General features: G+C 41.7%; 2 protein-coding genes across 2 annotated transcripts; one reads left to right on the forward strand and one right to left on the reverse strand.

The window, feature by feature from the left end:
* Positions 1 to 495: 495 nt before the first annotated feature.
* On the reverse strand, positions 496 to 7633 carry LOC103173968 (acetyl-CoA acetyltransferase, cytosolic-like). The gene is made up of 9 exons (XM_042338122.1): positions 7613 to 7633; positions 7047 to 7116; positions 5044 to 5225; positions 4178 to 4295; positions 2710 to 2853; positions 1872 to 2006; positions 1634 to 1776; positions 1090 to 1200; positions 496 to 681 (listed from the first exon to the last, which is right to left on the reverse strand). The coding sequence occupies exons 1-9, from the start codon at positions 7631 to 7633 to the stop codon at positions 511 to 513; spliced, it is 1095 nt and encodes a 364-aa protein (XP_042194056.1). The 3' UTR covers positions 496 to 510.
* A 1342-nt stretch (positions 7634 to 8975) lies between these two features.
* LOC121849684 (T-complex protein 1 subunit alpha-like) lies at positions 8976 to 27199 on the forward strand. The gene is made up of 5 exons (XM_042338123.1): positions 8976 to 8997; positions 11514 to 11640; positions 12512 to 12687; positions 13452 to 13575; positions 27088 to 27199. The coding sequence occupies exons 2-5, from the start codon at positions 11516 to 11518 to the stop codon at positions 27197 to 27199; spliced, it is 537 nt and encodes a 178-aa protein (XP_042194057.1). The 5' UTR covers positions 8976 to 8997; positions 11514 to 11515.
* The last annotated feature ends 246 nt before the right edge of the window (positions 27200 to 27445 follow it).

The raw sequence follows: 27445 nt of genomic DNA on the forward strand, positions 1-27445 counted from the left end.
ATCTTACCATGGGGAATGATAAAATGCTCAAAAGTATTAGGGCAGCATTTGTAAATCAATTAAAGCAAAATTAAAATACAATGAATGTTCCCCTGCTTTCTCACATGTATTCAACCATCTTGCCCTTCTATAAATACTGGCACTTGATGTAATTTGAGAGTCAGTTTACAAGATTCAGCAATGGTACATTGAGCAATTTATTTCATAAAGAAAAAAATGGTCAATCTGAGTTGAGAGATAATAGGAAGGAGTTTATGAAATTTATGATTTCAAACTTCAGTACTTTTAATCAAATATTTAAAAGTTTCACTAATTTTTAGAACCATTTTATGTGGACTGAAGTTTTGAATAGTTTTAAAACCTACCTACTTTACACATTCATTATAAAAACAAAATGCACCTACATTTCATTGGAATCAGGCTGTAACCTAAAATAAAAGCTCAATTTTATCCAGTCAGTAGCTTAGCTGCAGAGTATCTTCAGTTCTTGTAGTAAAATTTAGGTGTAATTTATTGCCTTTCAACACACATAGCTATTCCCATTCCACCTCCTATACACAAAGAAGCAATGCCACGCTTTTTTCCTGTTCTCTCCAGTGCGTAGAGAAGTGTAACCAGAATGCGGCACCCAGACATTCCCAGAGGGTGACCTAAAGCAATAGCTCCACCTTGGATGTTTATCTAGAAAGACAAACACAAAAAATGCATTTTTTTTAAAAAAGAGGGAAAACCTTTCCCTAATTTTCTCCTTACTCCACTGGCCTGCTTCAAGTCCCCGGCCTATCCTACCATCAGCAGTCAGGCTTTCAGCCTATCTGCTCTCACTTTGTGGAACTCCAACGAGAGCCCTATCACCTCAACTCTCCCTTACCTCCTTCAAGGTCCTCAAAACCTTCCTCTGACCGGTCATCTTCCTGGCCCCCATCCCTCCCGAATCCAACTTGGGACATCCTCCCGACATGAAAGGCGCTTTATAAATGCAATTTCTTGTTTTATTACATCCCACATTGACCCATTGGGTGAATCAGGAAGTAAAAAGGATCAATTGCATTTAGTTGTAGTGCCAATTTTTATATCTACATTTCTCACCTTCTCTGGGTTTATACCCAGTTCCTTGACAACAGCTACAGACTGTGATGCAAAAGCTTGATTGATGTCGAAGAGATCAACTTCATCCAGCGTCCAGCCGGCTTTTTCTACCTAGAATAAATAGTAAATCTAAGTCATTACCCTTGAATCTGAAGATGATGGAATGCACAGTGGGTGAATCATTGGTTGAAAAGGAAACAATCTACTTGACCCTACTTCAGGGCGGACACAATTTGACCGCTCCTCAGGCAATGATATCAGCCATGTGAGGAGTGACCGAGCAGACCTTTTCCAAATGGGAAAGGGAGATACCTGGAGTTGAGCCATGACCCCAGTCTCGTCTCCTGCAGGTGCTTAAAAAACAATAGCAGAGTCCTGGGGGCAGAATAGCTGCCAATTCTCTCACTTGCAGGATAGCCCATTCCCAAAACAGGAAACACCATATAAAAGTAGAGTTGTGCTAATAAATGAACATGTCTGAGTCTGGTTAAGGCTCTATGCTGTGAAGAGGTATAAGTATTAACAATATTCTTGTATTACTTACGGCCTTCCTTATTGCTGCTATAGGCCCGACTCCCATAATGGCAGGATCCAAACCAGCCTCGGCCCAAGATACAATCTGAGCCAAAGGTTTCAGGCATTTCTTGTCAGCTTCTGATTTCTTCATCAGAATCACAGCTGCGGCCCGTCATTTATTCTTGCAGAACAGCAAACAGAGTGTGTTGTCAGTAAAGTTACTGCCTTCTTTTCAACGACTTTATAAGCAAATTACAAAAGTGATTCTTTCTGCTGACCTGAAGCATTAGCAGCAGTGACAGTGCCAGATACGCCCTTTGCAAAAGCCGGCCTTAGTTTAGACATGGCTTCGAAGGTGCTTCCGTGACGGGGAAACTCATCAGTTGACACCTCGATAGGCCCTGAAGAGAGAGAGGATGATGTTAGATTATTAAGGCTCCTAATTAAAATGTAGCACTTCGAGGCTACACAATAGTACAAAAAAAATTTTAATTTCATTAAAAGTGTTATACATTTAAAAACAAGTGTGGCACATATGTTAGTCGAAGTGAATAATGTTGGCCTCTGTCTGGTTGAGTGCCAAATAGTTTGGAAGACCTCTTGCAAGCCCATAGGGTTTAGGGCAGACTGGATGACATAAGATCACAAAAGAGGTTTGGATAAATAAAACCTTTCGGCCTATTCAATCTGAGCCTTCCAGAATATCCATGCTATCATCTCTCATTACCGCATAGTTTTTTTTAAAAAAGTGTCCAGCAACCTAGCTTCTGCCATCCCTCCTGGTAATCTACTGCAGTTGCAGCAACGTGTAAAGAAACACTTCTTGTTGTGTGTCCTAAATAATGTCCTTTACAACTCTGAAACTGTACCTTGTTTTCTGCTGGCCTGGTGTATCTGAATATATTATTGTAGGTTTACTTTCTCAATCTCATTCAGCATCTTATATACCTCTATAGAGGTCCCCTCTATGACATTTGTTTTTGAGGCTTGAAAAAGCTTAGAATATGTAACTTTCTGAAACCTTCTCCTACACGCACTCACACGCGCTCGTGCAGATGAACCAGTCAGTCTCAAAATCTCTCCTCCTAGGAGTACAGCACATACCTCTCCTGGAAGGGACGGAGACAGGAACAATTTCTTTTTCAAAATAGCCAGCTTTCTGTGCTGCCTCAGTTCGGTTCTGGGACTGTACAGCAAACTTGTCCTGCTCCTCTCGACTCACATGCCACTGCATCGCCACGTTCTCAGCTGCATCGAGAGGACGAGAAAAGTAATTCGGGAAACGTTCTGTAGCTTCAAACCTTTATATAAATATGTGCATGGCCAAGAGACCGTAGCTATACATAATGATGGCTATCAAGTAACATGCTACTTTACATCTACGTCCGTTCTATGAGCTTGCACAGCTTTGGTTCACACATTCACACCCTCCAAGGTGGTTTTAGGATAACACACACCTTCCTGGCTTCTGTTAGGCCAGTCATCACAGTGTAAAAGTACTGCCCTCGGGTGACTTTGCTTATCTGTCACCACAGAGGATAATTTTAAAGATATATTGTTGCTCTAAAAAGGTTAAAAGCTTGAGCTTCCAAGGAATTCAACCACAGAATCTTTTGGTCTTAAGTTGGCTGAGCCATGTAGGATGCCTGGGTCTCCACCAAGAATAGTATGTTTGTTTCTATTCGCGAGGATGTTTAAAGTGCTTCACAACTATGAAGTGTGTAGTGACTGTGTATTTTGTAGGAGCATCTTTAGTCAACAGTCATGTTCCCTTTACAGTTCAGAACAGAATTAACCTCCTCCATATTTTGAACTTCAGAAAGGATTCAGGTTTGTTCCAGTAAATTTGTTCACATTTTTCCAATCATCGATGAGCACCTCCACAGCTGAGGTAGTTAATACACGACTGTGTCTTGGAGGCTGGGAACAGGCACTTTGGATTGCAATCTGAGCTCAAACACATTGTGCCCATTATTTCAGTATCTAATTTTAAGAAATAGTTACAATACATGATTAAATAGAAACAAAAAGAACATTTTCTATTCAAATAACGCCCCCCATTTTTAATCAGAACAATACTATCTTATAAATTTATCAAAACCTGCATACAGATTGCTCCATTCCCAAGCTGCTCTCTTTGAGCACTTGGTTGACAAAGGCACTGCCTGGCGTTGAACTGAGACTTGGAAGACCCAGATTTGTGCCAGGTTACCTGGTCTCAGCTTGGCAGCAGATGGGATGTTACAATTAGTTTGTATAAGTAGGAGGAAAAATACAGCCAGTGTTCCCACTTCTTATCACATTCAATGGTCCTGGCTGGAAGGTGCTTGTGTGGACAGGAAGAGACTTGTCTGTGACATTCCATCTCCTCTCATGGTCAAACAGCCCAGTGACCCTTTACCACTCGGATTCACACATGAAGTACGGCCACTTTAATGAGATACTGGAGGGCAGCTGGTAGCCTTAGAACTAAACACCACAGATCCTCAGAGAGGTTAGAAAACAGAGGGAAATGCAATTAATTTCCAATACTTAAATGCAAACCTTGTATTTATTCAGTGACAGTTCTTACCTGTTACACCCATGTGATAGTTATAAAAGGCGTCCATTAGGCCATCACACAGAATGGTATCCTGAAGGGACATGTCTCCTACTTTGACCCCAACTCGCATTGGAACCACATGTGGAGCCTGTGATTAAAAGAAGCAGGCTTTAGCTAAGTGTACTTGCTGTATACTGGGACTCCACATGCAACAAGATCTGGCTGGAGAAAAGGAAGAACTTGCATTTGTATAATGCCTTAGCATACTGAAATGCCTACAAACACTTCACAATAATTACTATCTCAGATAATAATCATGAGAATATCCTGAAGCACTTCACAGGGAATTACTGTGAAATGGAGTGACTGTGCATTTGTCGGCGAATGCTGCAGCCCAATTGCACACAGCATTGTTCCACAAACCAACATGAAAAAAAGCATGACCAATTTTTAAATATTTAGGGGTACAAACAAGTGTATTAATGGCAGCACAATGCAACTGCTTGTTGTGACAGTCACTAAATTGTATCCACCGGTGAACGTTTCTGCCGAGCCATTTAGCTGAGTTCATGTTTGCTTCTTTCACACTTGATCCCTCTGTGCTCAGACAACAGGAGGGAAAAGTTCAACATTCGTTATCTGTACCGTTCTTTGGTTGAACAACAAAATCAGGCAGAACTGAACTACCTCTACATGATATATTCATGATTGAGAAGGGAGCAGAGGGTATGGAAGTGGAGATTAGCAAAGGGGAGAGGCTTGTTTGAAGCATGGGCTGAATGGCCTGTTTCCGAGCTATGTAATTAGAAATTTACATTACAGAAAGAAGTCATTAGGGCCCATCATGTCTGCTGTCTCTATGAAAGAGAATATCCTGAAATTTTGCTCATGTAAACCTTGCTCATGCATTCCACGCCGCCTGCTACTACAATCCTGGCGTTTTCCGTGAGGATGGACTGTGCTCCTAAACACACGGCCTTCAGTCCGGAACCACAGATCATCTGGCAGCTCCATGCTGGCACCGAATAGGGAATGCTTGCTGCCACGCTGGCCTGACGGGCAGGATTCTGTCCTTGGCCTACAAAACAGTGAAAGAAAAGGAATAGACTCCTTTAATACTACAGTGCAGAGTTGGTGGTGATACTTTCTGAAAAGAGGCACGGGAATACTCAGTGAGAATCATTTACTCATATTATTAGTGTTAAGTTAACCATCCTTAACTTTAGTACAGGTTTAGCACAAGAAGTTATATTTTTTTATATATTAACGTCTTTTTCAGACGTTAATATAAAATAGCATTTTATTCTCCAGACAGGAAGATAACAAGGACAATAATTCTTTTAATACCACAGTTGGCTTGCATTCATCCTTTCATCATTTCTCTCCTTCGCTAACCCCTCTTGCGCTGCATAAACAGAGTGCTTCAGAGCTTACATTTCAGCTGCAGCTTGCAAGGTGAATGTTTATAAAGTGTAAACACAATGACTTAATTTTCGGTGGACCTAGTTGCATGACTTCCGAACTCTCCAATCTGGGCGAGGAACGGTAGACTGTAGGCTTTGTATGTTGAGGATAATATTCAGTCTGTGAAAACTCAGTCAGTGCTCTAAACACTATCAAATGATCCTCCTTGGAGAGAACAGAGCTTGGCCTTGAATCCTCTTCAGATTCACCATTGGCTGTCTGTGGATCTCACCTACAAATCCCTTCGCACCCTCACTCTCTCTACCTCTGTGACCTACTTATCCCCTACGTTCAACAAACTCAAGCCTGATGCATGGACAGTCCCTGGACAGTCATTAACAAGTCATCTCTTCCTGTGACCAGGGATCCTTGTACTTGCCGGTCCTCCGCGATTTTGCGGTTATATCCAACACTTTTGATCATTCTATTCTTCTCTACCATCTCTCCTCTGGTACATCTCTGTAGCTCTGCACTATCCAGGTTCCATTCCAACTTATCGCAGGATCATCACTATGTCTCCTTTTCCTCTGACCCACATGATCACGTGTGGCTTGGGGCTCTTTTCTGGCTCCTCTCCTCCTCATCTACATACTCCCCCAGGTTGACATAATTTCCAGGGACTTCAATACATTTGCCACTGACAACCAACTCTACCTATCCCCTTTCCGTTTTCACCTTTGACCCCTGGACAACTGCTTGTCAGATTATCAAGTCCTGAATAAGCCCAAACTTTCCCCCATAGAATGCGTGGCTGAAAGAGTGGTGCGGGAGGCAGGAGTTTCATTTTGTGGACCACTGGCACCAGTATTGGTGAAAGAGGGAGCTCTTCCATCAGTATGTCATTGAACATATTCAAGACTGAGATTGATTTTTAAAAACTAAAGAGATTAAGGGATATGGGGATAGGGCGGGTAACTGGAATTAGGTTAGAAGATCAGCCATGGTCTTATTAAATGGCGGGGCAGGCTTGAGGGGCCGAATGGCCTACTCCTGCTCCTATTTCTTATGTTTTTAATGTTGACAAGACAAAGGCTTTCCTGCTTGGCTCCCGTCAGCATCTCCGCACTTCAGGCATTGGCTCACGTCAGCTCACGGAGACAGTACAGAATATCAAATCAACGATTTATTCAAACCTCATCTTCAACCTTTCATCTGGGGGTCTTATCAAGTTGACGTTCTTCCATCTTCACAACACTGACTGCCAACTTCAGCCACAGCCCCCCTTTCCCCACCCCCAGCCACCCTTAACAGCACCTTTTGCCCTATTATTATCATTATTATTATTATTATTTATTATTATTATTTCCCCAATCCCTCAACCTATCTCCCTCCCAGCTCAGGCACCCATTCAGACTTTGTAAAGCACTTTGAGACAGGTTGAAAGGTCGTATACAAATGCTGTACCGTTCACTATTACTCAAATACAACATTGTACCTGCAGTCAAAACCTGTCCCAAAATAACTTCAGAGACATCTTCTGGCGGGGGGCGGGTGGGGGGGGGGCGCTGTGTTAATGGTAATAGTGATGGTGAAGGCCCCGCACAAACAGCTTCAATTATCCTTCAGCTGTTTGCAGGAAATCCGCCTCCAGAGCAGCGCCTCCGCACACACACACACACCCCCAGTGTCCACGGGTCCCCCCCAGTGTCCCGGGGTCCCCCCCCAGTGTCCGGGGGACCCCAGTGTCCGGGGATCCGCCCCAGTGTCCGGGGGTCCCCGCCCCCAGTGCCCGGGGGTCCCCCCAGTGTCCGGTGGTCCCCGCCCCCAGTGTCCCGGGGGTCCCCCCCCAGTGTCCCGGGGGTCCCGCCCCCAGTGTCCGGGGGTCCCCCCCCAGTGTCCGGGGGTCCCCCCCAGTGTCCGGGGTCCCCCCCCAGTGTCCGGGGGTCCCCCCCCAGTGTCCGGGTGTCCCCCCCAGTGTCCGGGGGTCCCCTCCCCGCTGTACGGCTGTGGTGCTGCTCTCTCTGTGTTACCTATTGGGGTTCTCGCTGCGGAGAGGATCACAACATCGTCTCTCCCACTCATGGCGCTGCACCGAGTGCAGGAGGCGGGAGGGGGGGGGGCACCAGGATATCCGCCCCGCCCCGCCCCGCCCTCCCTGCCAGTCACGCCAACCCTGGGCCGGTCCCTGCAAGGGCCGGTCCCTGCAAGGGCCGGTCCCTGCAAGGGCCGGTCCCTGCAAGGGCCGGTCCCTGCAAGGGCCGGTCCCTGCAAGGGCCGGTCCCTGCAAGGGCCGGTTCCTGCAAGGGCCGGTCCCTGCAAGGGCCGGTCCCTGCAAGGGCCGGTCCCTGCAAGGGCCGGTCCCTGCAAGGGCCGGTCCCTGCAAGGGCCCCCCCCCCCCCCCCCCCCCCCCCCCCCCCCCCCCCCCCCCCCCCCCCCCCCCCCCCCCCCCCCCCCCCCCCCCCCCCCCCCCCCCCCCCCCCCCCCCCCCCGGTCCCTGCAAGGGCCGGTCCCTGCAGGGCCGGTCCCTGCAAGGGCCGGTCCCTGCAAGGGCCGGTCCCTGCAAGGGCCGGTCCCTGCAAGGGCCGGTCCCTGCAAGGGCCGGTCCCTGCAAGGGCCGGTCCCTGCAAGGGCCGGTCCCTGCAAGGGCCGGTCCCTGCAAGGGCCGGTCCCTGCAAGGGCCGGTCCCTGCAAGGGCCGGTCCCTGCAAGGGCCGGTCCCTGCAAGGGCCGGTCCCTGCAAGGGCCGGTCCCTGCAAGGGCCGGTCCCTGCAAGGGCCGGTCCCTGCAAGGGCCGGTCCCTGCAAGGGCCGGTCCCTGCAAGGGCCGGTCCCTGCAAGGGCCGGTCCCTGCAAGGCCCGGTCCCTGCAAGGGCCGGTCCCTGCAAGGGCCGGTCCCTGCAAGGGCCGGTCCCTGCAAGGGCCGGTCCCTGCAAGGGCCGGTCCCTGCAAGGGCCGGTCCCTGCAAGGGCCGGTCCCTGCAAGGGCCGGTCCCTGCAAGGGCCGGTCCCTGCAAGGGCCGGTCCCTGCAAGGGCCGGTCCCTGCAAGGGCCGGTCCCTGCAAGGGCCGGTCCCTGCAAGGGCCGGTCCCTGCAAGGGCCGGTCCCTGCAAGGGCCGGTCCCTGCAAGGGCCGGTCCCTGCAAGGGCCGGTCCCTGCAAGGGCCGGTCCCTGCAAGGGCCGGTCCCTGCAAGGGCCGGTCCCTGCAAGGGCCGGTCCCTGCAAGGGCCGGTCCCTGCAAGGGCCGGTCCCTGCAAGGGCCGGTCCCTGCAAGGGCCGGTCCCTGCAAGGGGGCGCCGGTCCTGCAAGGGCCGGTCCCTGCAAGGGCCGGTCCCTGCTGGGGCACAACCAGGTTCCTACTGACTGCTCGGTAAACAGAGGAGTGTGGAGTAAGGAAACGTGCCCAATGTTTCGCCCTGCTGGGAATCAAACCCAGGTCTCTCGCTTACGAGGCGAGTGCTCTAATCACTGATTTAATTCCTGAGTCTATAATTGAGGAAACAACCAATACTCTGAAATATTGTCTTCTGTCTTGCCTAATGATTTGTAATAATTAATAATGGAAACTTTGTAAGAACCCTCCCGTTTGGCTAGCTTGGCTTTTATCTGACTTGCTAGTTATTGTTGGTGGGACGTACAATGCTGTCCTTCATTAGCACTGTGCTGAGAGTCTATTTCTGCACAAGTTAAATGACTGTACACAGGTAAATAACATGAAATTCTTATTTGTCAGTTTTATTTTCCAGTTCAGTATTGGGGCAAATGACTAATTATCATGGGTTGGCTGCCTAAACATAATGTATGACTTAACAATGTAACTTCAAATATTTTGATTGGATTATTGCTCAAATAATCCTAGATCTTTAGTACATTTTTCAGTACTTTTTTNCTGCTGCTGCAACCTTAGCATTAAATCAAGGACTTATTCTTTTGTAATGATACCCCTCAAGTCTGTAATTTGTCTGTATAGAAGCCTGGATGATGACTGTTGACATTGAAGGCAGATGTCCCATCAAATAGCTGATGAGGAAACTCTGATACTTGGGACAAGAGCTGCTGGAAGGCGTAACCTGAATCCTGGGTTTATGAACCCAGCTTGTATATCCAGTGCTTTGTGTCCATCTTAATTGGTGTGCAGAGGTACACAGCTGATATTCCAACTTTGTACCTCCAACTGATGGAACCACACTCAATGGTTAGATGTCCAAACCATGTACAGGAGGACGGTGACAATGCTCTCATGAACTGTACTATTCCAGGAAGTTTGCAGGGTATTTCTGATAGCCTCTATCCACCTCGGGAACGCTCAAACCTGCCTTTGTCGCATCTCAATTGACTAACTAGTTAGTGATTGTCTTTGTGGGAGATCCAAGAGGGATCTCCTTGGAGTTGACCTTGCTCCAGGGTGACATGCTTAGCAACAGAGTATCCGGATCAAGTCAACCCTCTGTAATATTCTTGGTAGTCTGGTATCGGCAAGCCTTGAAGGGCAGACTGGTTGGTCACTGGGGGAGCAAGGATTCTTCTCACTCAGCTCCTGTTAATTGCCAGCCAAAGGCCTAAGTATGGTGATGGGTTTCCATATGTTTCCGACTCCTAGCCAAAAAATAGTCCAGTTGATATTGATGATTTTGTTTTGCTGTTGGAAATCTTCAACAGATATGGACATGAAGTGTTTCCTTTGCTTCAAAATGGTAGTGTACAAACTGCAGGTTCTCATAGTCAGATTATGTGAAGTATTCAAAATGAAAGACTAACAAAAAAGAATCCATACGATTAGCTTTTATGTGTAATTTTCCAGTGGAGACCAGCATTATCAAATTAAGCTTTGATATCTATTTATTTTCTTTTTTNCAACAGGGAGGCAGTCCGTTATATCCAGGAAAACATGACTGTTAACACGGATGAGCTGGGCAGAGAATGTCTGATCAATGCTGCTAAAACTTCTTTGTCTTCAAAGATAATAGGAGTGTATCTTTTGAACATAAATAGTTAATTCCACATTTACTCTGATTTTGACCACATTATCTATTGAACATAATTCCATGAGGTGCACACCTCGCCTTTATAAGCAACATACAATGAATTATTGTATGCTAATTATTCAACTGTTGGGCCCCCGACAGTAAATGGTGCTTTTCAGTAGAGTTGTGGAATAGTTTTAAAAGGGCAGAAACTATGGTTGCTTTTATTTGTTCTGTGGCCTGTGAAAGCTAAGATGATTACAGTTCCTTTAATGTTGCCCTATCTGAGATTAGTTTGCTCAATGTAACCCAGGGCTCAAACCTTGGGATTTCCAGATGCTTCATTTTCAGCAATATTTCAACAGAGGTGCTTCCAGTCTCATTATATAATCGCTTCTACTACTAAAGTATAGTAGAAATAAAATATAGTAAAGTATAAAAACTTTAATGCTCTTCCTTGCCACTCTTTAATTATCATTGCTCTATTTATTTTTGAAAATATTGTTAAACTTTGTTTTCTTATATTAATCTTGTAGAGTTCAAGGTAATTTCAGAATGAATGCTTGCTTGAAGTAGTTTGAGACATTTTATACAACTTCTCAAGTGTCAGTTGGTTGAAAATTCTGGGTTAAAATCCCAATGGGCCCCCTCAACCCTTTACTCATTGAAACTGATAAAATGAGGACCGTATCTTAAAAATAACTGGTGGTGGGAAGGTTAAATGGAAACTCCTGAGGATTGAACTGCTTCTGATGAGGCAAGCCAAGTGAAGGAAGGGAGATGTACAGTGATCCATGTTGATATCATCTTGCCTTATTCATCAATGGGACTTAGAGTTGTCAGTAAGTCCTTAACCTGGCAAGCAATTTTCTTTTGTGTTGTATAACTATAAAGTGACCACCAGATAATTCGTTTATTTACACTGCTCTATGTGTTGATTTAAATAGTCCTGAAGTTTTAATTTAAACCAAATGAAATGAAGTTAATTGAAATGTTCTTTTTAGGAATGGTCAAAAGAGTGATTAATGCTAAAATTGCATGTCTGGACTTCAGCCTGCAAAAGACGAAAATGAAGCTGGGTGTTCAGATTGTTATCAATGACCCAGAAAAATTGGACCAGATCAGACAGAGGTATGATGGAAGTTAATGGGATGTAACTCTAAATTAGACTTCTCTTTAGTAATTTATTCTCAGATTAGCATCAGGATTTTTAAAGTTATATTTAGTGATTCATGTTGTAATTGTAGTGATATATTGGAAATCCTACCTTGATATTTAGAGTGGTTAGCAAGAATGTGCAAATACTCTTCCTTAAACACTGATTGAACAGGTGACAGTTCCACAAGTGTAAGTAGACAGGAGACTTCAGCAATTAGAAACCATTATTTATTTTATCTCTTTCCAAAAGCACAACTGAGCTATATGTAATGTAGTTTCCATTAATTCCACTTCCCATTGTTTTCCACTCATTGTAATAGAACATTTTTTAAATATCCAAACCACATAGTTTTCCTCCAATTTATTTGCTGCTGTGCTGATGTCAGTCTTGTGAGCAATTTTACCCTTGGAACACACAATACTCATCTCATGTAACTGAAGAACACTGTAGTGTTGCTACAGTAATATGTGAGCTTGACACTAAATGATCCTTTAGTATTTCAAATTGATTTAAAATAGTTTTAATTAGTGTGGCACATTACACTCCATTTAGAATTATTTGTTGTCGACTGTATATCCCGTCAATGATATAATGATGTTGAGTCAGTAATCCTTAACTATGAATGTGACTGCCAGTGATCTGTGCCAAGCTGATATTTGGTGTCCGCGCTGAGAGCCGCAGCTTGCTCTTAACTAAATATTTCCTCTCTACCACATGAAAATTTGATCTATCCTGTTGTCTGATAATTGTGAATATGCACACTTTGAGGTGTCTTTTTTGTATTTATAATCTTATGTTTGTAAAATAGCTTTGTAGGTAGTGATGAACTTGTTTTGCTTTCAGAGAGTCTGATATCACCAAAGAGAGAATTCAGAAGATTCTGGCCACAGGTGCCAATGTCATTCTGACTACTGGTGGCATTGATGATATGTGTCTAAAATATTTTGTGGATGCTGGTGCCATGGCAGTACGCCGTTGTCTGAAGAAAGACCTCAGACGAATTGCTAAGGCCAGTGGAGGTAAGTGCAGCATTTTTTTTTACTGGTTACTGTTGTGAATTATATATACTTTGAAACTAGTGATCCCCTGCCTTATTGGACTCCAGTTATCCGGAATTCCGACCTGGTTGGACGAGGCCCAAAACCAAAAACATTCATTTTATTCTGTGGGCCAAACTCCTAGCGCGGATCAATGGTGCACTGAGTAGCCTCTGTCTGTGCTGACATTCATAGTGGCTAGTGATACTGACTGACTCAGATTGTTTGAATCCAGCGAGCAGAAAATGGCTTATTCGTTATCTTCTTAGTCGAAAATTGATCTGATAACTCGTTCTGTAATATGGCATCTTGCATTACAAAGGCCTCCAGCCCGATGCTGTGATTGGTAGCGGAGGTTGGGTGCCTATGCTCAGATGCGTTGCAGGGGCTAAGCCGTGGCCTCCTACGCTGTCTTACATCTTATCGTGTGACAGGATAGGGCCAAAAGCCACGGAGCAGCTGGGAGGACCTATATCAAACTCGCTACTCCGGATAACTTATTGCTCAGCTCTTTACCCTTGGAGTGACAAGCTATCGAGTTTAATGTCCAATATTAATATCATTCAATTTTGAAAGGGTGGCATTCGGAATCAGCTGGAATTTTCCTAGTGATTCTGACGTCCTCCCGACATGAAAAGCGCTATACAAATGTAATTTTGTTGAAGTGTTAAAAGTACGTAAATCAGAAAAGGGTGTCTTGGACTGAGAAACCTATTCTGATGATTTTTACCTGTTTTTGTTTATAGCAACTATCTGTTCAACACTTGCAAACTTGGAAGGAGATGAGAGTTTTGATCCCTCTTTAGTGGGCCAAGCTGAGGAGGTGGTTCAAGAAAGGATATGCGATGATGAACTGATACTTGTTAAAAAGTAAGAAAAACATGTACAACTTACTGAACTCCCATTTATTTGCTGCCCTGCTAATATCTGTGGCATGAGCAGTTGTACGCTTGGGATAGAGAATATTCAGCCTTGTGTGACTGAAGAGCTTGCTGATGTCTTCTCAGTAATGCATTAGCTGAACATAAAAAATTATCTCCAATGTATACAGTGTAGTATCTTGCAATGCTACTGTTAATGTTGCAGAATTGAAAAAGATGTTGGGATTGTAATTGTGTTGAATCTTTTTTTATATTGACTGCACAGATGCAGATTAAATTTGTTGTGCATATAAATATAATCCAAGCAGTTTCCTGATGAAAGTAGAACTGTCACATCTATTCCTGGTTTAAGTCGGCAATGAATATTGTTTTGCATAACAGTATATAATCAATAGGTATTGTTCATTCAGGAGCAGTGCACACAAAGTTTGTGATTGAAAAAGGAATCTAGATTCTGATTTCTAAAAGTGAGATATAAATTGATGCTGACATTTTAAAATGAGTTTAACCCAACCCTGAATGAAGGTGCTTTCCCAGTAGCAGACTGGTGGTTCTGTGATGGGAGGAAGTTTTGGGTGGGAATTCTGGTAGGATGAGGTCAGATGGGCTGAAGGACCTTCTTCATCCAAACCAATCTTGTGAGGACAAATATTTGGGCATTCTCCTGGGAAAATGTTTGGACCAGGCATTCTTGTGGGGTTAGCCGTTTGATTCCAGCTATTTCTAGTGTTATAGATATGGAGAGAGACAGAGGAACTGGCTGCAGAGCCACCAGTGGCAGTCCAATGCTCAGTTTTGATATCAATCTGAGTTTGTCTCCACTGTTAACTTCATTTCCAGATTATTTCTATGAAGAGCCTTCAGTTTAGGTTTTATCTATCTGGTGATTCAAGTGGATGTTAAAGAATCCTCCTCCATACCCTTCTGTCTTTCTCTTCACCCCCCTCCACCCATGCTATTTCGAAGAAACATTCTCCATCCTAAACAGTTCATCTCATTATTGTAAAATGCTGCTTAGCACAAATGAAACTTTCCATTTGCCAATAACAATTATTTCTTATTATTCTCATTCTGTTAAAATATTTACATGAAAGGCATTTTGTAAAGGTAAGCTTGATTCTATTAAAATCTGCACCCGTTTCACTATCTCTCATGAGCTGGTAACTTGGATCAGTCTTCTCTCAGATATTAACTGATAGAGGGATAATGATCCACTGTAGAACAATTGGCGTAGGTGCATTGAGATCTTGGTTTGCTATTTGAAATGCTGTGTGCTTCTTTCAATTTTTTGTACATTCTTGAGTGCCTTTAAACCTCCTATTGTTAGCTTCACAACGGTTTTCAGCATGACTATTTCAAGCATTATGAATTAAGCTTCACAGATAAGTATTGCTCTTGCAGTCACTCCATACTGTTTTTTGTGCAGTGATGCAGCTTTGTTCTAGTGTTTTCAAAATGACTTATCTTTCAAAGTAGTTTTGTTTGCTGGATAATAAATTTGGCAAACTTCAGTGCAAAGTCATTGCATCCACCCTTTCTGGGCTGTTCTGTATGAAACTATTTGAAGTTTCTTTTTTCATTTTTCTATTTTGGTTTATAATTATATCTGGTGCAGACTCGGTATTTTTATTTGAAAGTATTTCTTTAAAAAAATCTGCTGAAGGTTTCTGCAGGTATTCTTCTCTATAGCTGTTTCTCTGAGTGCCTTTGTGCAGATCCTCAATAGAATGAATACCTTTACCCATGGGGACATTCTGGAATGCATGCTATTCCATGCACCATTATCCTCAGTTATTTGGTCCCAGTTTACAATCCTTCCTCCCAGCTACCTGTACCGATCACAAAATACTAAATGAAATTTGTATAATTACGTGAAGGCATCCCTTGGAAAATGAACCTGGAAACATACTTTCAGATGCATCAAGACAGCAGAAAATGAGGGGCATGAGTTTAGAGTTGCAAAGGTTAATTTTCAACAAAAACAACTTTGATTTATATAGCACCCTTTACATAGGGCAGAGCCTCAGAGAAAGACATATTCAGGATAGACATCAGGAAATACTATTTTACCTAGAGGGTTATTAATGACTGGAACAGGTTACCAGGAAGGATGAGGTTAAGATGTGATGGAAGGATGTTAGGGTATTCTGGAAATATAAGATCAAATAGGTTGAAGAACTTTCACCCTGACTCATCTTGTAATCACTCAGAAATGTATAATTTGGGTAACATAAAGCAAACTTTCAACTAGGATTAATTCAGTAGCAAATTATTGAAATCAATATCATGCATTTATCTCTATGATACGGTCTTCATGGTTTCTAATGCATGTCCAAAGTGGAAATTTTGGTCAATACAATTCTCGTGATGGCTTTTAGCTAGACAGTGGAACTAGTGCCAATTGGTGCCAGGCCCAAATCTAAATTGTGACTTCTGTGAAATTACAGATAATCGCTCATTCCTCTCGTGATCTCTTCAGCATTTTAAGAGTCTGAGCTAGAATTGAACCCAACTATCTGGGAGTTGGGGGATGGTGTGGGTGGAGGGAGAGAGGAGAAAGACATAGCACTAGAAAGTGTCTCCCATACATAATGTTTTTTAAAATTATTTATTTCTTCAAACACTGCAGTTGGAAATTCATAAGATCTGAATAATGCATTTAAAATAATGCATTAAAAAGTGTACAGGGTGCCTCATTGACAGTGTTCATTAAACACGTTTTATATGTAAATTCAAGTCCACTTTTGTGCGTGGAGCTTCTCTAGCAACTGTCCGTAATGTAACTAATTGAGCCACTAGGGCTGTCATTCAGGCTAGTCGGAATTTCTGGCATTTGGTCTGTGAATTTGAAGGTCAGTCACTGTGTGCTGCTTGCTGATATATAGTCTGTGTTGCCAGTGCAAGATGTTGCAGGTGACAAGGATTTGGATCTGAATGTCAGCCTCCATATGGTTAACTCTACTGGGAGATCCAATGAAGTATTAAAAAAACTGTCATAAAATATGTAATAAGTAATCCTTGCATTAAACATACTGCCTTAGCGCAATGTATACCAAATGCAAGGATTATTATCACATTATCAATGTCTCTAAGTCCTGCACAAGATTTTAATGTGAAGTGTTTTTTGGGGGTCAGCTGGGTGCCTGATACATGCCGCAACCTATCACCATGCTTAAGAGTATCCCAACCATCATCTCACCTACACATGGAAATTCTAGAGATATCGCAATCTGTTTACCTAAATCCAGAGCGTGTTAGGCACAGGCTAGCAAGAGCCAAGGCTTGAGGACCCCAGAGCATGCCATTGGATATTAAGATGGAGTCTAACTAGCTGAAGGCAAGGTATGAAAAGTGTAATGGGTAAATGTGTATTTATGGGCAAACATACAGGTTTGGCGAGCTTTCATGCCACTTTTACTTTACCAGTTGTCTTTGGAGGCAACAAGTAATGTCCACTGAATAGTTTTGGCAAGACCCGAGATTCAGTAGTGTCAGATGTTTGAGTCAGAGAGTGTTGCTTCTGTAATAGCAGATTATCTGTAAAGCAATTAATTACTGGTGCCACTGTCAGACTGATGCCTTCATAAAAAAACTTCCTATCAATTTACCCCCAATCTTTGTTTGCAATCCAGAGACCGAAATTGTGTGCAGTACTCCAGATGTCATCTCGCCAAAAACTGATTACTAACATCACCTCTTTTGACTTCAACGTTATAATTATGGGAATATTTTTTAAATGTTTCCCATCTTATCTATTGCTGCCATATGGCACCCAATGCTCTCCAGAATCCAGATAAGTGGAATATGTCCTTGCAGGGAGAGAGTACATTGCATATTTCATTCCAGACAGGAAGATTTCCATGTATGGGTGTAATACATATGTGCAACTCTGTCGGATCTGGGTACTGTTAAGAATGGTGATGGATTTCTGCGTGCGACTGACACCAAACTGACCAAAAAGTCAGAACATTACACTCTTGCTTTCGTGTTTTTTTAAAAATATCTGGTGCTAAATGAACGTTAAATAAGTTGGCATTTTCTGCTAAGTAAGACGAAGTCAGTGAAGTACCAAACCACTCTATCATTGCTTTGTGATGATCGGGGACAGTTCATAAATTAGATGTGCCCACACGTGGATGTCAAAGGCTGCAAGGCAGTCGTGCTTCTTTGAGGCGAAAGGTTTTATTTTATTTAATGTCTATATTGTTTTTTGTTATGAATCTGTAATGTGGACTGTAAGGATCATTAGATTATAAATGTCACTGAGCTAACATTGTGGAGAGAAGTCCAACTGTATAGTCTTCTGAGTGCTTGCATTGGATTTTCACTGATTCAAAAGGTCAGTGATCACAATTCCTGCAGTAATAACGAAACACACACCTGGAATGGCAATATTTCTCAATTGAAAAGGAAATCTTGCAGTGAAGTCCAAACTAGGACGAAGTTGGCTGCCACGCTCACTTACAAACAGTCACTACCCTTTACAATAAATTCCTGTGAAGCACTTTAAGGCGCTATATCAAACGCAAGGATTATTATCTGTTTTTGTGTCCTGTTGCTCATTGGAACTGAATTGCCAGGGAATGGAATCAACAAAGACTTAAGACGCAGAGCACAAGAAAAAATCAGAGGTTTAATGCATCTCCTATGGTTAGGCTAGAGTAACTTAGCAGAGATCAGATACTGGGTTCCATGCCTAGCATCTTGTCCTAGGAGGTTACCTGATCTTGAAGGAAGTATTTAACGTACGCATTTTAGAAAAGGGAGGATGTCACTTTTTTTAATCTCAAATTAACAGGTTTGCTTGAAATTTTTTTTTGTATCAAAGCCAGAATCAAAGTTACAGAACGTGAAGCTTTTGACGGATCCGATCCATCTTGTGTTTCTTTTTTTATTTAAGTTGCATGTAAAACCAAATCACTTCCTGAGGAATACATGTGGGACAATCTTTCAATCCTGATGATTTATTCTTAGCACATAGGTGGTATTCTGTCACTATCTTTGCTTCTCACTACTGTCCTGTGATGACTTCACAATCAATGAATGTTCCCTATCATTAAGCTGCAAGATCAGTGCCAGACTGAAGACATAGGGAGAATCTTCTACAAACCCCCCACCCCCCCATTTGAGTAGCTGTATAGTTCTTAGTCGTCCATTGATTCTTGCTCTACTATCTACATTGTATTGGAGAGCAGAGGAGATCTACGTAAAAGGGAAAACTATTGACTGAATCAGTCGATTTGATCTACTCCACTCAATCCTCCAATTCAATTGACATAGTCAATGGTTGTTAGATCAATGTTTGCTGTTATTGAGCGAGTGTCTTTTCTTCCTCCTCTCTTCCAGCCATTGCCTAATTTCAGAACTATGATCTCCTGAGAGATGTAAATAAACCTAAGAGTGTAAAGATTAAAAGGGAATTCAATGAATATACAGAAGAATGACATCAAAGGATATGGGGGATGGAGCAGAGGATTGGAGTAGATGGTTCCAGTGGAGTAGTTAGCTCCAGCATAGGCTGAATGGGCTCCGTGCTATAATTTCTATGATGCCCAGTCAATGTTGCAGAGCATCTTGTAATGACATCTTCAATCATTCTACAAATCCAACTCATCAAATGCGATATTTAAATGGCTAATCAAAACCTAGATAGGCAGAAAGAGGGAATAATCCTCGCATTTGATATTGTGCCTTATCACGTTTTCAAGATGTATCAATGCTTGTGTTCTCCAGCATTGGCCTAACTTTATGTTGTACCATGTGAAACATCCTGGGTGAGTTGTTTTAGGCATCTTGGGTATGCATATACGCTTTAGCTGATTTTTGCCAATATGAACCATATAGTTGTAATCATTTTAGTATTTTAACCATTGGTTCTGTTAAGTTGATTATTATGCTGTTTTATTATGTATATTGCATATAGGGGAAGTTCTTTAACAATTGTGCTGCTATATCTTTTTAAATGAAAATCTGCTGAGAACCTTTGTAACCTTGATAGATCTGAATAGTAGCTGCCATTTCTTTATCTAATGTTGTTAAAGTCGATTGTCGGATCACTTTATGGGAGTAATAACCTTAAAAAAAATGTGGTCACTCAATTCATGACTATTTGTGGGATACTGCTGCTGGCTTTTGCTCACAAAATACGCAGTCAATCCACTTTACACTATATCCTGTGAAGCTCTTTGAGACGTCTCAATGACATAATAAGGTGTTATATTAAATTCAAGGATTATAATTATTATTATTCTTGCTCTGTCTGGTATAATAACGTGGGAAAAGGAATGTGCAACAGATGGTCTTTTGTTAAGCGAGGAGTAAAAACAAGAAAATAGTATCTTTGAGACAAACCAGATGGTCTTGAAGATCATGCAAACTTGTTTGTTCTTGTGTATTGGTCATTAACTAACCTAAAGTTGAAACAGCCTCCAGAGGGAAGAGGATAATAAGATAACAGTTTCACGGATCAGTAAATATGCCTTTCTATCCATGCAGATCACTATATAAAGTTTTCTTTAATAAAACAGGCATTCAAGATTAACAACAACTTGCATTTATAAAGTCCTCTCACGTGGGGTAGCGTCCCAGAGCACTTGAAGGAGCACCTGTCTCTGTGAGATTGGTTATCTCGTTGTTCGAAATCTGCAAAGTAATAGTTTTGTTCTATTTAAACAGTGAGGAATTTATTTAAACTAAACATAATACAAGATTGACCTATTGAAGTCAGCACGTGGATGTTTGTCTGGGTTTCAGATTGTATTGGAAGGCAATGCTGGCACAACTTGCACAGGTGGTCCTAGTTTCAAATCTCTAGAAACCTGCAGTTTGTTTTCCATTAGCGTGCAGAATTTTTACTGAACTTTGTTCAGTTTGAATGATTGGGGTTACATATGGTGCGATGGAGTGAAAGGGATGATTTCATACAACTGTGGCAATATTTTTTTGGACATGTTCCCGTAATATTGAAAGCATTTGTTTTCATTTAAACACTTAAATCCACTGCGTGAGGAAGTGCATATGTTGGTCTCACATGCATATGCCTTTCCTTCAAATCTTAATGAATATATTTCCGTGGAGGATGTATTATGATTGGCTTAAAAGCAAAATTAACAGTAGATGGCCCTTGGAGGTGAAGATTTCTGCATATGATGATTTTTTTCCTGCTCCATATTGATCAAACTTGGATTAAAGATCCAGTAAATTCCTACATTTAATTGCCTTCAAATCACTGGCCATCAGAAGCCTTCTGTGCTAGGGTTCCATGGATTCATTTGTCCAATAAATTACTTTGACTCATGTGTGTATGAAAATTGGTTTGGATCTCTTGCAATCCCATGTATGGCAATTGCAAATCAGGATTGCTTCATGATTTTTCTCTGAGCGAATAAACAGTCATAATATCAAACGATTGGTTTGGATTAAGAAGGCCCTTCATCTGATCTCATTCCTTCAGAACACCCACTCTACTGTCTTCCATTCGCAGCATCAAACTGTTTTGTCAATAAATTCAGTGTCCTGGCTTCAAACACCTGTCCTGGCTTCAAACACTCTTCCTGGCAACCTGTTTCAGTTGTTACTTACACTCTAAGTAAAGAAAAACTTTTAGTTGTTTGTCCTGAAATTGCCTTTTGAACTCTAAATCTATGTTCTTTTGTTCCTCTGTTTTCATGCATCTTAAATCAAGTATGTTGTTCCAAATCCCTGTCCCAGGTGCACTTACTCATGTCCTCATTCCATTCCCCTTCTCAATGTAAAATTTAAAGTATGCAAATGAAATTTGTGTAATTTCCAGTTTAGGCAATTCATTTGAAGCTCCAGCATGCAATCTTGTCTGTCAGGCGAGCTCAGTTGGTAGAACTCTTACTTCTGAGTCAGATGGTTGTGGATAAAAGCCTCACATTGAATGAGACATTAACTAAGGTCCAGTCTGTCTATTCAGATGGAGTTAAAGATCCCTTGTCTCTATTCAAAAAGAGAAGAGAGTTTCTCCTGGTTTTCTGGCCAATGATCCCACAAATAAAATTGACCATTCACTTAAAGGCTCTTTGTGGGAAATTACTGTGTGCAATTTGACTACTATGTTTGCTACACAATACACAGGTACTACACTTAAGTGTGTATCCTTTGAAGAGGTTTGAGATGTCCTCCAGACTTGAAAGGCACTATCTCAAATATACGCTTTATTAATTATATATCAGATATAAGGCTTATTAAAAATACTGTTACATCCTAAAAATGCAAAATAGTGGTAGTTCTTGCCCCATTTTTAGATTTGTATCAAACTTGGGTTTGATACCGAACACAACATGATACTCTTGGGTTCAAAACTGGTGGGTGGCTGTATTGAAAATAATTGAAAATGACATGGGGGTTGAAAATTTCAATGTTTCTTTACAGATTTGATGTGTTAAGATTTTATGTGTTAATTAACACGTCAAATCCATTAAACATCACAATTTTTAACCCCATTGATTTCATGTGAAGTGTTACTTTTTTTAAAAAAAATTGAACTCTTACATGAACTCGCATCCCTAAATACACACATAGTTAGGGATCAGATGTTAAACCGAGGTCCCATTTGCCTGTTCAGGTGAGTATTAAGGTATTATGGTACTACTTATGGTACTACTTAAACAGTTTTTATACCCAGCATATTATAATAGACTCAACGTTTACTTGTTAAATTTTGGCAGTATCCTGATACATTCTGGGTTCCCTGAAGCACTTGTCAACTTATGTCTAAACTTTCAGGAATTGGCAAGCTGGGTGCATAAGTAATAACTCTTGCTTTTAGTATAACATCTAAAACATCAATAACTCAAAGTGACTCACAAAATTTCCGTAAAGCATAGTGACTGTATATTCATGAGCAAAAATGGCAGGCAATTTACACACTGAAATTTGAGTGACCCAATTTGGAGGATTTTTGGCCAGGACACTGTGGAAGAAACTCCCTTGTATTTTTGAATATTGTTGTGAGATCTTTAACATCCGTTTAAATGGGCAGTTGGGGCTTCAGCTTAATATGCTTTAGATGATTGATTGTTTGATGAAGCATTGCATCACTGACAGTGCAGCACTACACTGGAGTGTCAGCCCAGGCTATGCGCTCAAAAGTCTGAACATGGTGCTTGAACCCAGAAGCGAGTCCCACAAACTGAGCCAGGCTGATACTTGATGATATCCTGTTATTATACAAATGGAAATCTTACATACTTGGAACTCTGAGTAGTTTGATTTGGAGACTCTTAAACTTGATGCGAGATGTCTATCTGCATTCAGGCAGCGAGCATTTAATACTACTGCAATATTTAAAAATAAGTGATGTGCTAAACCCAGTCTCTAATAGATTCTTACAGATGTTTGTTTCCCCCAGAGGAACTTCTAACAAGACTTAAAAGATTTTTATTGGGTTTAAGTCTTGAAGGATTTGACTTGCTGACCCCTGACCTTTGTAAGGGGCTTTGGTAACAGCATTAAAATTTGATAGAATCTCGCCTGTTACACACAGTCTAAATGAAATTACTGAATCCCTGTGTGCATGGGAAAAGAAGCTCTCTACATTGTTCAAAATAGATGGGAAACAGACATGTGTTAAAGAATTCTTGCTGTATACCTTAAGGAAGTTTTTTAACAGATATTTTCTGTATGATGCTCAGGTACTACTGTATCACCCAAATGTTGCTTTTCTAATGGTTAGTTGCTCTCAAATTTCAAAACTGTGTGTATTTTGTTTTATTTTGAGACTTCTATAGTTTTTTGCCTGGAGCCACATTTTTCGTTTGCTGTTAAGGCATCAACTGTACAATCCAAACTAGATGAATGATTTACGATGTTTCATGAGATAAAAGGAAAAATAACATTATGTTTTACAACTGTATCCATTTGGCCCAACTTGTCCATGATGGTGTTCATACTTCACATGAGCCTCCATCCCTCACATTCCCCTCACCTATACCCCTCTATTCATTTCTCTCTTACGTAAACTTCTTAAATCCATTGATTCGCTTTTGCTTCTGTTCCAAGTGGCGGAACAGACTCGATGGACTGAATAGTCTACTCTTGATCGCAATATATTGGTGCCTTGCTTCTGATTCTTATACAGCAAAACCTCTGCGGTGTAATGAAATCCAACCTAAGATCTTTAAAAGGTTTCGATTTTAATTCCTGGGCTAGAGACTAGACAATAATAGATGCTAGTGCGATGGCATTGGTTTCGACACGTACCGGTGTATGGGGTATTGTAACAGACATCCCTTGACTTTGCAATGGGCAACAGTTTCAGGTATTATGCTCTGATTCAAGATGACTGAGTAACACAAGGCCTTTTGAAAGTATTTTCGTGCGCGCTGAATGATGCTGGGGCTCAAGTGTTGAGCACCCACAGTGCAAACAGACAGTGCCATCAGATTGCCTCTACTCAACCAGACCAGGGTGTCTTGACTGAGCTCACAACAGTGCTGTTATTTATGTAATATACTATTTTTAGTGGTGCCCACTTGACCAAGCTTCATATTTTGAAGTCAATTTGCATTTGTTTCATGTATCACCATAACCCCAGTTAATAAGCATCAGAAATTCTAGTATCCAGACTTTCTGTGATTTTCTTACCATTGCAGAATGTGTGCTTTAAGATCATTTTTAAATCACGTTTGATTATAAAGCCTTTTTTTCTGCAGTTCTTAGCAAGAATCTACAGCTTCAAAAAATCTGCCTGAAAGGGTGGTGGAAGCCGATTCGATAACAACTTTTAAGAGAGAACCAGATAATTATTTGGGGAGGACGAGTTTGCAGGGCTATGGGGAGAGAACAGGGGAGTTGGATCGATTTGGATAGCTCTTTTCAAAGTGCCAGCACAGACACGATGGGCCCAATGGCCTCCTTCTGTGCTGTATGATTCTATGATTTAAGAATTTGTCAAAAATGTGCACGCTCTGAAATCCCAATGAATGGTTCCACATCAAGATCCAGATGCAATTGTTCATTGCCCTTTGTTGCATTGTAATTTGGGAATTGATATAGGATTTGTTCAAGTCATTCAAGCTCCATTGAGTCTAATTTAAATTTCCATTCACAGCCGCTTGCTCATTTACTCTCAAATATCTCAAATTTTCGTGTTTTATTTAATCTCTAGCAGCTGGGAAGGGACCTATGTATCACAATGCATTTCAGCGAGCATTTCTAATATCAAAATAGACTTTTACTTATAACCCAGTTTGCGCATGAAGCTCATTATATTTCTTTTGAAGCATAACGCTGAATATTATGGCTTTAAATGTTTCCACGGAGAGAAATATTCAAACAGAAGAAGTAAAAGTTTATTTTGTGCCTAGATCTGGTTGATGGTTGCAAGGAAAGTAAACGGGGGTGAAAATGTGACATTTTGCATGAGAAGAAACAGTTAACTACACTTTCTAATATGTGAATGGTAATGCAATATTAATGACATTAGCCACGGAATGATAATGCGATGTTAACAACATTAACTACAGAATGAAAACGAGCCAACGAGTGAATAGAGATGTGACTCAGCGAGGGACTGTATATAAATCAGAGCAAGCATATCGCTTGCTAGGAGTTAGAAGTTCCGAAGGAGCAAGAGACTACGGTCAGCATAGATTATTCGCCGTTTGCTATCATGTTGAACAATCCTTGGACACTCGCCTAATACGACTAATAAATATTAAACTAAAAAATATATAATAATCATCACGTTTGATATCATGCACTTCATGTCAGGAGCACATCTCAGAAGCACTTACTGGATTTACTGGAAAGTGACTGTGTATTCGATTGCCAAATAGCATATGTCAAACTTACTCCTGGGAATGAATAGGTTTCAAGATGAATGGCCTTTACCTGGTCTGTGGGTTAGCTTCTCATGGTACTTTATTTCAGGGGGATGGGGGTGGGGGACATCATTTGATGCAGGTCTTAATACAAGTTTTAACAAAATAATAAAAGCACATTTCATATCAGGAGGGGGTCTCAAAAGTGCTTTACAGGATTTACTGTACGGTGCACAGTTTAGTCATTCACTAAACCATGTTTGCTTTCCTCTCTGTTGCTTCCCACAACAAAGCATTGTCTGGAGCTGTGCTTGTCAGTGTTCAGCACCCAAGGGGAAATATTCTGAGTATCAAGACTGTTCACTTTATCAGAAGCAATGCTTGACAGCAGCTGGCACTTTCCATCCAACGTGCAGCCACGAGAATAGAAAGAGATACAGAGACCTGAAAAATTTTGTCACTTCACCTTTCACAATTTTTCTATCAAACTGTAGCTTCACTGCACGATGCAGCAAAAGTGGATCATTGACACAATGGATGCAGCCAACAGAATAGGGGGCTTCACACAACGTTCACCCACATGACACCGTCACTCATGAACATGAAACAGGTCGGAGTTGGCTGAGCGAAGGGAACGACAGGGTTGTAGGATTGAAGGAGGTCACAGAGATGGGCAAAATAATGGAGAGATTTAAAAGTAAGAATAAGGCTCTTGAGCTTGATCTGCTGGGGGATGGGAAAACAGTGGAGCTGAACGAGAATGGGGGAGGGGTGATAGACTTGCGGGATAAATCTAGCCCGGGAGATCACGGAGCTTGCCTCCTTTCTATCACGAAACCTGACTGTCTGCCACTGTAAGTAAGTATTGTCTTGAGAGCTGTCTCGTCTCCAAATGACTCTCACTAATCAATCAAGGGGACTATTAATACTATTTAGCCCCATGGTCTGATAAAACACATAAAAGTAATTCTTTTCAAATTTAAGAAGCGGTCATTCATTTTTCATTTAGTACAACAGGTGTTAATGTGGCATCAGTGCCATGACATGACAGATTTATGTCCGCATCGTGTGCGGAGATGTCTTTTCAGTTGCGATGTGAAACATGCTGGTGCCTGACCTGCTAGAACTGTGGCTAAGAAAGTGTAATGGCAGATGCATGGTCTTTGCTCCGTTTACGTTTGAGAATAGATAATTTGCAGAGGAGCTTGTGTTGGAGGAAATTTGTGTTAAGTGTGGTAAGGAGATTCAACGATGGAGAATAATAGTGTCTTGTATAAGAAAATGCTTAGGTGATCCAGAAGAGAATTTAAGCAGAATTACTTTACACAGAAGATACTGAGAATGTGCAACTCGCAGCCCAAAGAAATGGTTGAATTGGATGGTGTAGATGCATTAGGTACTCCACCATGAGTGTCCAACCACTCCTTACTGCCTCCCATACCCTTCTATTCAAAGGGTATGGGAGGGAGTAAGTAGTGGATGGAGACTTGTTGAGTATAAACACAGGTACGGAATAGGATAACCGAATGGCTTGTTTACATGCTGTACATTCTGTGTAAATCCCTGTACGCTTGTGAAAAGCTTTGCAGAAATAACCTAGGAAATTGCAGCACAGAAGAGTAATGTGCACAGTGTCTCAGAGTTCATCTCAGGAGCCGCTGGAAACATTGAAGCAAACTTTCTTTATTCAATAAACTTTGTTTTTTCCACAGGAGGAACTGCGATGACCCCACAGAACATGTGAACATCCAAATGTTGGGCCAGCCTCCTATTTCTCCTGCACAAAAGCTATTTATACGAAATGTGTTGAATTGCAAAGAATGAAATTTAACACACTTGTCAGAAGAAGTTGACATTGTGTTGAGTCTCACAAGATGTAATCAATTTGGCCTCGTTGTCTGAACGTGTCATCACACATCATTGCTTCTGCCCATCTACCGTGTAATCTCGTTGGATCTTGGAGGCAGTGTAAAAAAAAATTTAAAAAATCTTTTTGCTTAAGCTTTGCATTTTAGGTTGCAAATAATACATTAAAAATACAAAAAAATGCACCCTGAAAGGTTCCTAAAG

The sequence above is a fragment of the Callorhinchus milii genome, unplaced genomic scaffold, assembly GCF_018977255.1.
Source record: "Callorhinchus milii isolate IMCB2004 unplaced genomic scaffold, IMCB_Cmil_1.0 Scaffold9, whole genome shotgun sequence".
NCBI classification, from domain to species: Eukaryota; Metazoa; Chordata; class Chondrichthyes; order Chimaeriformes; family Callorhinchidae; genus Callorhinchus; species Callorhinchus milii.